Source organism: Triticum aestivum, chromosome 6A, assembly GCF_018294505.1.
Source record: "Triticum aestivum cultivar Chinese Spring chromosome 6A, IWGSC CS RefSeq v2.1, whole genome shotgun sequence".
NCBI lineage: Eukaryota > Viridiplantae > Streptophyta > Magnoliopsida > Poales > Poaceae > Triticum > Triticum aestivum.
In genome coordinates, this window is record NC_057809.1 from 621576945 (window position 1) to 621590032 (window position 13088).

The window sequence follows — 13088 nt, forward strand, 5'->3', positions numbered from 1 at the left end:
TGTCAATATTTTTGATTGGTGCAATTTATTCTCTGCCAAGATATATAGCCAGTAGCCCTCAAGGTGTGTATCGGTTTAAAACCCGAGATGCACCTGAAGGATGACGTAAGACCGCTGATCCCAATAGCCGCTGAGACTCAGGTTGATTTGCAAAATCAGCCTGAGGATCAAGTCCTAGCTCGGCAGAATACTTCGGGACACTAAAAGCGGCGCGCTCAGTCCTCGAGACTCAGGTTGGGTGTGCCCGACCAACCTGAGGATCAAAATCTCCTCGGAAACTATATTGCACATAAAATTTTCTGCATTGGACAGGCAATGTAGTAGCCCCCGAGTCACTGGTCGGGTGGCAACACCAGATCAGGGGATCGATGTGCCCCTTTAATATTTGTAAATAATAAGTCCGAAGCCCAGTAGCCCCCGAGCCTTAATGTCGGCACGGGTGGCCGAATTAAGGATCAATATCCATAGTAAAATCACAATTATGTGTAATGACTCTATGTATCCAAGTACTTTACGTCATTAATGCTCGGATCCGCATTGTACAAAACTTTTTTGACCGACCATCGGCTTCCACCTCCTCGGCCAGTAGCCGAGGAGTATTTGTCCTACTTTATAAAGCCTTTATGAGGGCAAAGATTTATGATAAACAAGGCAATTTGGCCACACGGTTTTATACACAAAGGTACACACAGAGATATGTTATATTACTGTTTAACAGAAATGTCTTCCAAAAAAAATAGTCCCGCTATCGGTTCCTTTCTTTGGGTTATCATGCTAAGCATGATCATGAAACCACAGCTCCAATGTAAGAGCAAAATATCGAGGATTTAGTTTCGGAGGCCAGTTAATAGCTCCCGGTAGTGTTCGGCGATAGTCGAGGTCAAGCCGTAAACACTTCGGCCATTGTTATGAATGGCCCGTCATTTAACACCGTCATCGGATCGCTGACCAGTTTACGCTTATTGTAACAGTCAGTTTTCGGCTTTCTCCACTGAGGTGCTTAACCATGTGAGCTGGAATCACAATCGCAGTGGTTCTCCCTTTGCACACCTAGCCGAACAAAGCGGAACGTAGGAGGCAAGCGCAGGAGCCGGGCAACCCAACTATTGACCGAAGACACAATTCGAAACCGATGCATATATAGCAATATCCGAGAATGTTTTTTGCCGAATCTCTAAAGGTGTCCCGCGTTGCACTGCGAGACTTGTGCTGAAAACACACAAATAGTTTAAAAGTGCCATAAGCTTGGAAAACCAAAAAACGTTAGTAAAAACCTGACGTCCAAACAAGATCAAGTGTTCGGTGCCAATCGAAAATTGGCCTTAGCAAAAGAAGTGCTTCTGTCATGCTTTAACATGATACATCCTATCTCAAGACTTCAAGTGGGTCAGCCTACGGCTTCAACCTCCTATCCCGAGGGCGGAGTACTTCTCATTAGGCCAGTTTAGCAAACTAAACTCTAGCGACTTTGAGAGAGAAATTAGGCTCCCCAGCTAGTCAGCACACGCTCGTGTCGAAAAAAGGAGTGATAGATAATAATAATAATAAAACTTTGCAATGACTAAGAAGAAGAACACTTATCATAAAACAGCTCATATAAATTTAAGAGCCCCCAAGTGACTTGGGTAAAAGAATGATTGCATGTACCGAAGTACTTATATCATATCTATGTTCAACCGAACTTTAAACGCGTCTTAACCGACCGTCGGCTTCTCCCTCTTCTGTCAAGGACCGAAAAGTGTTATGTACTCCATCTTTCGAGAATATCGACGGTGTTTCCAATAACCAGGCAATCAGGCCATAAGGCTGTAACAGACAAAGCGCGCTCAGGTAACTTATGCTATATGACTGCAAAGTGTAAGAAGCATCTTCGAAGAAAATAGTACCCCCACCGACACCTTTCTTCGGTGCTCACTGTTATTATGTGACTTGTGCAATAGATTTTTTGTACTCATGAGTTCCGTTGTGTGCCGACCATCATTGCAAACTATAAGAGAGCTAGCTTTCGGCTTCACCCAGTCTGAGGTCCGGCTCGGATGACCCGATCGTGACAATCGCAGAGGTGCTCCCTTTACTCCCTAGCCGAACAATCGGGAACGTAGGGGTAAACACGGGAGCGAGGCAACCCAGCTTGCAAATCGCTTAAGTCAATATGGTGCATATTGTGGCGTAATACACGAACAAGGAACAAAGCCGTACAAGTATAATCATATGCAAGAGGAAAAGCTTCATGAAGGAAGCCCCCAAATGAATTGGGTATTTGAATTTATGCGTCACAAACAAAGTTTGGACAAGGAAATTTTTTACAAGCAACTTTCTTCCAAAAAAGTATAATGCTTGGTCGAACCAAACACAAGTTAGAAATTAAAGCTTTGAGCATGAAAGGCGACTTAGCTGGTTAATGTGTTCGGTATTGATGACACGGTCCGAGTTTGATGCAGGGCAAGGTTCCATCCCCCAAGCCGGTCCCTAGGTGGCGGAGCGGAGAGCTCGACACGCCGAAGTGATGACATAGCACGATCAATGCAGACCGGCAGAGTGACGCCGAAGTCCCCGGATCATTTTCCTGTGCACAAAAAATAGTGCAAACCGGAGGTAATAGTAATAATGATAATTAAAAAAATCGTTGCATAATAAATAATTTATGCAAAGTGAGTACTAAAAGAAATATGGCCTGACGCCGAAGTCAATGTCGATGCAGGGCGTCGGCATGATGCGGTAAAGGCGTGGCAAAGCAGGTCGGTCCGAGCTCCGGATGCGGCGTTCGCCGGTCTATGTACGGAAACTGACCAAACCACCATGCGACTGTCGTTAATGCGGCCACCATTTGATAGACCTGTGTACATATGATGGACAAACCGGAGTAATAATTCCTTGGGAAAAATGAACCCAAACAAGCAAAAAATACTGGGATTAATAGCACCTGGTTTATTTGTTGTAGCAATCCGAAGGAAGGTGGTTCCCAAAATTGGGACTCGATCTGCACACCCATTGCCTGATGGGCGATAAAACGATGGCATGGCAATGCTGGCAAAGGTTGGCTCGCCGAGTCAAAGCCCTCGACCCAGCTAACGTGACGGAGCTGGTCGGCTAGTGACGCCGAAGTGTCCAGAGTAGGTTGATGAAGAGATGGCGAAGCCCCCGGTCCAGCCGAGATGTCGAAGCCTCGATGTCAGACGATGAGTCGAAGTAGGTCGGCGTGATGGACACCAGCTTGAAGAAGCAATAGTGCAGTCCTGCCGATGCAGGTCGTGACGTGGTCGATGCCGGCTTGATGAAGCGACCGTGCGGCGATGCCGGTATGCCAGCTCCGTGTAATCCATGGGGCGGCGATGTTGGTGATGATTTATCCTTCGCGATGCCTGACTCTTGTTCGGCTTGCCGAGATGATGATCCGAAGAAGTTGAGCTCGGCTCAACAAAGTGACGACGTGTCTAGCGCAGGTCGGCAGCCGTGGAGCAATATTGCCGGACTGGTTTGACACCAGCATGATGTTGAAGATCATGTTCAAAAGATCTTAAAGTTAGTGAGATGTGTTCAGGAACAAAACACAATACCCCATACAAAACTTCCTTCAAAAGGGATGTCCGAAATCCCGTTCTAAAAATGACGAACTCGGGTCAGATTCGTTTTCGCGCAGAAAACAGATCCGAAAAGTGATGCACTAATCAGAAGTTTCCCGGAGTTTGGACGGTCGGATCGAGCTGAAATTTTGAGAGGTGGTAGATATAGGAATTCCGTAGCCGATCAACAGTTGGATCTTCCAAAGGACGTCCGAGCTAGAAGCTAGACACCACGCCCTAAACTCATCCAGATTCTCGTCCAGATTTGACAGGGCTCCGGTATATCGTGGATTGCCAGACATTCCTCCGTCAGAACTCGACGGAACTCTCCAGGGTTGTTATAGACTCAATTCCGCACAATTCCACCAAAGTGATCGTCAAAGCGATACTCGAGGAGGTGGTGGCGGAAGATACGAGTTCGCTGGCCAGAAAAACAGCACGGTCGCTTGAGGGCAATGTTGACGTTGAGCCCCCGAGCTCCATGGATGATTCCTCCATGATCTTTATAGAGATCGGAGTTGATGTTTGATGAAGGCCCTCGTCCGAACATGGTGATCCGAACATGGGGCGTAGTTCTTGGTCGAACCAAGGTGACCAGTCGAGCTGGTGACGAAAATGCCGAAGTCGCAGTTGATCTGCAGGCGAGCCATCGATCCTTTTGTCGATCACACAGCGAAACTCTCAATGAAAGCACCAATGTCGGTGTCAAAACTGGCGGATCTCGGATAGGGGGTCCCGAACTATGCGTCTAGGCGGATGGTAACAGGAGGCAGGGGACACGATGTCTTACCCAGGTTCGGGCCCTCTTGATGGAGGTAAAACCCTACGTCCTGCTGGATTAATATTGACGATATGGGTAGTACAAGAGTAGATCTACCACGAGATCAGAGAGGCTAAACCCCAGAAGCTAGCCTATGGTATGATTGTATGTATATATTCTATCGACTAGCCTGGCCTTGGTTTATATAATGCACCAGAGGCCTAGGATAACAAGAGTCCTAGCCGAATACGCCGGTGGGGACGAGTCCTTGTCTTGATTGCCAAGTCTTGTGGAATCTTCCTTGTATGCGGCTGCTGTCCGAACTGGCCCATGAGTATACGGCCACGGGGATCCTCGGCCCAATCTATCAGATCGGGAGATGACGTGTTGAGTACCCCCTAGTCCAGGACACCGTCAGCGGCCATCGCCGTTGAGGTCGGCGATGAGCGGCGGTGGGAGGCGGTCCACGTTGTGCTTGATCGGGAACCCGTCGTCCGACAGGTGGTACCACGCCACCCGAAACGAGAAGTCACCCTCGTGCTACCGGAGGAGGATGGGGATGGGTCAGTTAGGGTTCTGGATCAAATCGGGGAGGGGGGGAGGAGGAGGGCTCACCTGGAGCGAGAAGAAGACGGTGAAGGGAGGGGGGAAGAAAGCAGAGTGTACCAGCAGCGGCCACCGCTGGAGTATGAGGGAGAGGCGAGGAAAGTGAGAGAGGGGGAAAGTGAGGGAGAGAGGAGGGATTCGGCCGAGGATACGGGGATTTCACCTACCCTGTACTTAGTAGTAGCGAGGGGTATAAAACCACACTACTACTATCAACTTAGTAGTAGCGCGGGTTTGTACCCCTTGTTACTACTATGGCATGTTCCGGGAGGGCACGGTAGAGATCGCTTAGTAGTAGCGCAGGTTAAATAACCGCGCTACTAGTACCAACTTAGTAATAGCAAGGGGTAAAAACCTGCGCTACTAGTAAGTAGCAGTAGCGAGGGTTATAAACCCTCGCTACTAGTAAGTGTCTGCCTATAAGCTTTTCCCTAGTAGTGATGACTGGTGGTAGTTGTCCGCCTCACACGCATGCCCGACCAGGGCAGTGTCGCCACCAAGCAGGCCACGGCTGGCCGAGACGGAGGGAATCTGTAGGGGTGAGATTCGTACCTAGTTGACGTGTGAGAGAGAGGGAGCACACCCAGGTAGTAGGAGGAAGAGAAGTTGGAAGAGGTGCCTCGCCGCCGCCGCGGGCTAGCCAGAGGCTGTCGGCAACGAGGGACGGGAGAGCGAAGGAGAATTTGGTTGGGGCGGCGACGACATTCACCCTGTGAGTCAGAGGATCTAACCAGGAAATCTGAGCAGAAACTTAGTTCTGCTATACTAAACTCAATTGCAAATACGATTGTACTTCCAATTTATGTATCTCTTCTTTTCTGAAATTAGGTGGGGAATGGTGATGACAATCACCATCTTAAAGCAATATAAAATCATGTTATTACTGAATAGGTTTTCTCGTCTTTGTCCTTTATCCCAAAAAACCCATGTTTGTTTGCAACACTGGCAAATCTGATTCATAAAAAGGGATCATACATTCGAACGCCGCCATTATCCTGATGAAGGAGCGCCCATCCCATCTAGCAATGTTGTGATGTCATAGGGTTTAGGTTTTGGACGCCATTATCCTGATGAAGGAGAGCGCCAGGTGTCCAAGCAGAGGAAGAGGACAAGGGGCGATCTATATATAGATCCATTATTTCACGAGATGTATAGACGGATCATTTATTTGGAGGGCCTTCCGTGGGATAAAATTACCCCTGCTAATTATAGGAAATCACACAACTGCCAATTTTTTTTGAGATTCACCAATTTTTTACATTAGGGAGGGTGGGGGTGGGGGGGCTGTACTGAAGCACAACCCACACCCCGAAAGACAATACCACCACAAAACAATATCTTCTCTGGCGACATAGCTATATAGATATAGATACCCAATCCAACACTTTGTGCACCACACAAGCAATCCAGTCAACATGGGCACATTATAGTTACTAGCAAAAGAGCCTTTGCGTTGCAATGGGAGAGAGAAAACATAACACACACTCTTAACTCAACAACCATCACTCAAGATCATAATAGGTCCATCTCCTTTACTTTTGCGAGGCATCATATTTGTGTTGCCGCTTATCCTCCTTCTCACCCTCGCCCGTGATGGCCTCGGTGTTCGCACAAAACAACAAAAAACGTGTGTTGAATATGGTTAATCCTAAGGCATCTCTCTCTCTCCTTCCTCTCTCTCTCTCTCTCTCTCTCTCTCTCTCTCTCGCTCGCTCGCTCGCTTTCTCTCACTCTCGCAATGAGAAATATGTTGTTTTCTCCTGTATTTTTCAAAGGTATGCATGTGTAGTTATCGATGTTTTCTTTTCCGTATATGGTTATAGTGGGGTGTTTATTTGCAATCCGAATCGCCGCCGGTATGAAAAAAAGAATCTTGCGCTATAAATTATAAGTTTGCCTCCATAACAATATTTTAAAAATATGTAACAGGTAAAATTAACATCATATTTAGATTCCACACATTTTTCTAATAAAATTTTATATATAGTATGTTAAAATCGAAGTTATGGTTTAAAAGATACAAATAATTTAGAAAATCATTTGGTTTGACTCAAATATATTAACAGGTAAAAATAATCGCATATTCATATTGTACATATTTTTCTAATCAAATTTCATATATAACATGTTCAAATTGGAGTTACGGTTTAAAAGATATGGATAATTTTAAAAATCATTTGTTTGACTTAAATATGATCCGCGGATGAATTATCTAAAACATCAGGATTTTTTCGAAAAATGTTAAATAACGGTTCAGGTGTGACTTAAATCCGGACGGCGGGTTGATTTCAAGAAAAGACAGGGACTTCTGTGTAAAATATGAAAATAACGATTCGTTTTAACTTAAAACAGGACTGCGGGTTGAATTCTGTAAAATAGAGGGATTTTTCTGAAACATGCCATGACGGACGAAAGAAACCCAATTTGCTTTATTATTAGGTAAAGATTGGGCAACCAATCATCCTTCCTCGATTGGAAGTTTTTAGGCGAACATTTTTTAACTAAAAAGTTCACAAGGAAATGCACAGGGGAGCGAAAGAATGACACTCCCACATTCATCTTGTCGCCATGTGCTTCATTTGCAGCTTCGTCGTTTCGGGCAGCCTCTGCATCCCCCATCTCAACATGTGCCACTGATTTGCTGCGGGTGCTAGTAGGTGCGTCTAGTAAGGGAGAAACAGGCTTGTCAGATGGCCCTCCTTGATCTGGTGGAATGGGAGCCCCACCCCTGGTCACCTTTTCAGTGTTGACAACCATCATCTTGTGTTGCTTTTGGGCTTTCTGGTGAAAGTGATCAGTTTCTGGTCGACGGCATACCTTGCTCAGTGGAACAAACTCCTGTCACGTGAAAATAAATGCAAAATTAAATTATTGGGTATAAGCATCATAAGAACAAACTAAACTCCTTACTCCCCCTTCTGTTTTATTTGACTACATAGTAAGATAACAAGCCTAGAACAAAAAACATAGTATTTTACACTATTCTTCCCCGTCAATATTACACAAACTAGTTTTCTTTTGTTTGGTCGCCAACAGAAGTGCAGATTGGAAATGAAATCACATGAAAATTTTGAAGTAAGTTTGGTTTCCGTTAGCAACTATGATGGATTCTAATGGGTAGAGGAAAGACCGTGGCGAGATAATCATTTATTGATGCCCAGGCACATTATGAAGAAGAAAACCATAGCCTACTACATATAAATCATAGGGCTGGAGGTCTGATTTGGCAACTCGGGTTGTACTTGTAAAAATAATTTTCGTGGAGTGCAGGAAAAAGTCAAAAATCTATTTCTATTATCAGGCAAACAGCCCTATAAACAGAATTACAACTCCAGGACCCAAGCCTCAGTTATATAATTCTGACAACCAACCATGGTAAAACAATTGAAGCAGAGTAAATGCATGAACATTCAACAGTGTAGACAGAAGGAGAATTACCTCAGAGTGATCATGATCATAACAAACAAGAAACCTACAGCGGCACCCCCTTACGTCATGCCTGCGCCTTTGAACTTGAAGAACATGCGCATCAAAATATTGGGCCTGCTCTTTGCCTTCCTGTTCAATTCAGCAGAGAAATGAACTTGAGTAAATGATAACACTACATTATGAGATACCTAATCACATGAAAATAGGTTTTGTCTTCATTCAACTTTCCTGCACTGTGGTATTTACACCCAGCGATCAAAACTCCTTAATCTGACCCTCAACAATACTCTAATTTGAGTATATAATACTGTCTTGAAATACCGGTGTTTGTGCACATTTCCTCTCAATGCTCTAATTTATCGGCATCCCAGTGTTTGTGCGCAACTACCAACATGAGGATTTATTAGACAACATTTCTTGGATAAATTCACACCCAATTTTAGATTAAAAATCAGTTTTAGTACTCAAAGTACGACATAATGAAATGCATTGATTTTACGGTCGTTTGGCCATTCGCGCATCGACAAATAAATAGCGAAATCAATTGTGCTGGTTGGACCAAGTGGCATCACAGTGATCTACTATGTAATATGATTACCAAGAATATGGATAGACACAGGAAACACACGTTGTAGTTAAATGTCTTATTTAGTCCATTATAGCATATAAAATACATGCAATACTGAAACTTCCAATTCTTGAAGATTATTATAGTAAAGCCGTTTAATAAGTGTTCTCAACCACAATTGTTTGAAAACTCACAAACTGGAATAACAACTTTTAGAAGTATATACAAACAAAAAATAGAGCCCATATAAACTGCATAACATTAAGTGTCGGCAAGGAACATCTTGGTCATGTGCAAACAGTCAAAACAGAAACTTTGAAATACTCTTGGCAGGTGAAACCCAGACGACATACCCATCACTACTCTATCATCCACCAACAAGTAAGAGAAAGAAAGTAAACGTGGAATAATAAGTTAACAAGCAGAATTTCAAGTGCATAACAAAAGCGAAATGGAGGCAATCATGGATTGGATACATATTCTGTGGCTAAAATAAACTGGCTCAGTATTCAAAGCATAATTTAAAGTTTCATTAAGACATGAATTATCAAGTTGTGAGATGCTAACTTGCCAAGTCAGGTGAAGAGAAGTCGTTTAAAATGGCTACCTTAAAACAAAGAATGAGATCCCCAGGCAGCACTGCAACACATTGAAGAGAACGCAGTCTCACACATTTCTGAACATCAACCCATTCATCATCCTCGGGTCCAAGCCAAGTAAATCGAACTAGTACTTCCTGAAACAAAATAAATAAATAAGTGCAAGCACAGTTGGCGCAATGCACACGTATTGAACCTGCTGTGGAACGTGATTAAACACTAGATAAACATGGGTATTGTATAATTCTTGGAAAATGATCGAGGGTAGTTTTCACCCTTGACTGTGATAGGAAGCGCGAATCAATCCTAACCTCACGTATCACTTCAGTAGTAGAAAAAGGGATTAGATTATGCAGAAGAGGAGCAGCCAGGAGCCCAGGACTTGATTATGAATTGACCTTGCAGGGACGATGACAAAGTGATGCAGAGCAGACCAGAATTTAACTTAATAACCCATTTTCGAGGAGACTACTGTGTGATGGCTATCATCAGGGCAACATCATGCCATCATTGACGATCGGATCATGACATCATGATCACGACAAGGAATGTGCGATCAGGTGGTGCAGTTTGTGTCGCGCGTTAGGATGCTATATTGCATGTTCGCACCATATACATAATCAAATATTTCCCTATGTTGACAATAGATCATGGGAGTGTCAGAATGGTTCAGTGGTGTTCCATGGTGGCAATGCAGTTGAAAACCACCATTGTTGTTTGATTCGTTCAGTTTCTACAACTCAAGGGTGTAATAGCACTGTGGTCAAAGGCTTAAAATTGCTTCTCATGATAACTGAAGGGCGTGAACTAACTTTTTCCATTTTAAAACTCTGACACGTCTACACAGCTATATAATCTTTGAAAGAAACATTCAGTTCATATTTTGTTTTACATGACAAAACACAGAGATTGTGAAAGTAAGTTTTATACCACCTAGTATCAGCTTTCCACATGAGCCTAAAGTAGCAAATACTCAAGGTTCTTTACGTCTTCTTAACTGTTCACCATTTTATTAGTACTATCTTGTAGTGATAATTCCCCAACACACAGGACTCGTACAACATAAAGTTAGATAAGACAGGTGTTCAAAATGTTATAACATCAATACTGTCATCGAACAATAAATACACAAGAACTGGAATCATCTCTAGCTTTACTGCTAGCAGAATGGTTGAATAAAGAATGCCAGCAATGAATTTAGTAACATCAATCCTATTTGACAAAAATTTCTATGGTCATTACTGGGTCCTTTGTTTTCTTGAACCTGTGGGACGGAAAGGCAGCAACATCGTACCTGTGACAACAAGAATTGTTCAAGCATGTAGAACTGAATGGTTCACGCAAGAAACCCTCCCACCCCACACAAACCCACACACGCTCGCACGGAAAATTAACTCACATGCACAAAAACAGACCACATGTGGTATCAAAGGACACAAAAGACGTATATATGATCATACCATACGACATTTCTAGCCGATTTTGCTTCAAACTGGACCTGGCCACCATCTGAAGGAATATTCCCGGATTGGTGGTCGGTTTACAAAATTAAAATGTTCTAAACGACAAAACGAAAATTGTGCCATGTGGCCAAGAGTTATGAATAAATATAAAGGGAGCATGAACCACGTGTCCTGCAATTGCCGAAATAAGCCTCAACGGTTGAGATAGCGCGACGACGTGCTTTGAAGGGCCCAGAAATACGAAGAACTACATGCTAGGCTGTAAAGTCGCATAACCCGCTAACATTAAATTGAGTTAAAAAAATTGTCTGCTGTTCTGAATAAAAGTAAAGGGCCCACAAACAACCATGTGTTCTGGAGTATCCCAGAGGAGCTTCATCGACCGAGGCAATGGGCCAGCATGTTTTGAAGTGCCCACAAAAGAGTACAGACTAGGCTATACGAAATCAAAAACACGCCAAAATTAACTTGATTGACATTTTTTCCCTGCAGTTGTGCATACATGTAACGGGCACACGAGCCACGTGTCGTGCAATTTCCCAAATGGCGACAACGACTAATCGATACAGCATGACAACAGGGTTCACTCCATGCAGAACCTTTAAGGAGCCCTAGACACCGAGAGAGGTACCCCTGCCGACAACATATTTAAGGAGTACAACACTGATATGCATAAATTCTCCACCACCAGAGCTTTAGAAATAGACATCCTAGCAACTGAACTATCACACGAATTACTACATCTGAGTATGTGAAAAAAACCCAGCTTATTAAGTTAAGATGGGGATTTCAGCAGCACCTGAGTAGGATATGGCCACTAGGTGGTGTTCCTCGGCCACCGGAGGCATCATCATCATCCTGGAACTATGGTTCTGGAACCAATTCCTCACCTGCGACCACCCAACACAAATCAATATGTATAGATCCGAATATATAAGACGGAGCTGATCTTGGGCAACGGGGTTGGAAAATGTACTAGTACCTGATTGTACTGGATGGGGACGTTGTCGTCGCCGGAGCAGTGAGATGACTGAGCAGATTTGTCGAAGATGGATATGGAGATGGAGAGGGGTGGGAGGGAGAAGCATATGTTACTAGTTGAGCAGGTTGTGTTACCAGCCTCTGATGTAAGAGAAGGCAATCTTCTGCAATTAATGTTCTGCAATTAATCTTATTATTAATTACCTGGGGTAAACGAAGCAATTAACTAAGGGGTGCTAATTCCGGTCAGAATTTGTGCTAGGTGTTTTGGCCGTCCAATGTGGTACGTACAGGTAGGTTCAGTGTGCACATTGAACGCCAGGTGGTGTGAAGCCGAGTCACTAGCTGCGCTGAGCTTACTTGCATCGGTTCACCCCGTCCCTGCCAAGCGATTCAGCATATTGGGATTTACTATTTGGCGAAAGGGGTCACATCATGGTCGCCATCACCGCACCTAGCCCGCGGGTAGTTGGAGCTGCCCAGCCCCAACGACCGTGGGCAATGCACCGACTCAAATCGAACCGCCCTTCCTCGTGAACCTTGCCGATTGATGTCCCATCCCTTCTCCATTGTTAGGCATATGGTTAGTGTAGGATTAAACCATGTCTAAAATAGTGAGGCCATCCATGATGTTATCCTAGGGCATGAGGTCAGCTATGATGTCATATAGAACATCACATAAGCAATGTGGTCATCGGCCTCATTGAGCGGTTTATTTGTGCTTGTAAAGGACTAATATTTATTCATCTTACCCAAACAAATACATGAGAGAAAGCATTCGGCTTCGATCAGTTGAGCTTCGAGTAGTAGCACACGCCGAGCCAACTATTGAAAGTGCTCCTGAGCCCTCATAGTTTGGGACCCGAGAGTAGTAGTTGCGTTTAACAATTGGCATCAAAGCCTTATTCAAGCGACCATGTCGAGCGGAGGAGGACAACAACGGTTAGCCTCCGGTGGCTCCAAGATACCACCACGGAAGCGTTAATGTTTGGCGTTTCCAAGATGCCGCCAGGGTACGAGCAACATTGCTCTCAGAGCCGCGGGCGCATTAGGACATGCCGCGCTTTGGGTGCTCAGATCATAGTAAGGGAGATCGTGCACGAGAACGGTGCTGGTAGC

At 44.3% G+C, this 13088-nt stretch overlaps 1 protein-coding gene across 1 annotated transcript; it reads right to left on the reverse strand.

Moving 5' to 3' along the window:
* Window positions 1-4737: 4737 nt before the first annotated feature.
* LOC123129870 (protein SAWADEE HOMEODOMAIN HOMOLOG 2-like) lies at window positions 4738-12539 on the reverse strand. Its single transcript, XM_044549848.1, has 9 exons — window positions 12424-12539; window positions 11971-12133; window positions 11792-11878; window positions 10986-11053; window positions 10768-10819; window positions 9534-9662; window positions 8368-8487; window positions 7483-7767; window positions 4738-4863 (listed from the first exon to the last, which is right to left on the reverse strand). The coding sequence occupies exons 1-9, from the start codon at window positions 12537-12539 to the stop codon at window positions 4738-4740; spliced, it is 1146 nt and encodes a 381-aa protein (XP_044405783.1).
* Between the last annotated feature and the right edge of the window lie 549 nt (window positions 12540-13088).

Coding starts and splice junctions, on each gene's coding strand:
- LOC123129870 (XM_044549848.1), bottom strand. CDS start 12,539: ATGGAGAAGGGATGGGACATCAATCGGCAAGGTTCACGAGGAAGGGCG. Junction 11,054..11,791: donor ACCTAGTGGCCATATCCTAC/TCAGGTGCTGCT, acceptor ACCGACCACCAA/TCCGGGAATATTCCTTCAGA. Junction 8,488..9,533: donor ATCTCATTCTTTGTTTTAAG/GTAGCCATTTTA, acceptor TGAATTGAACAG/GAAGGCAAAGAGCAGGCCCA.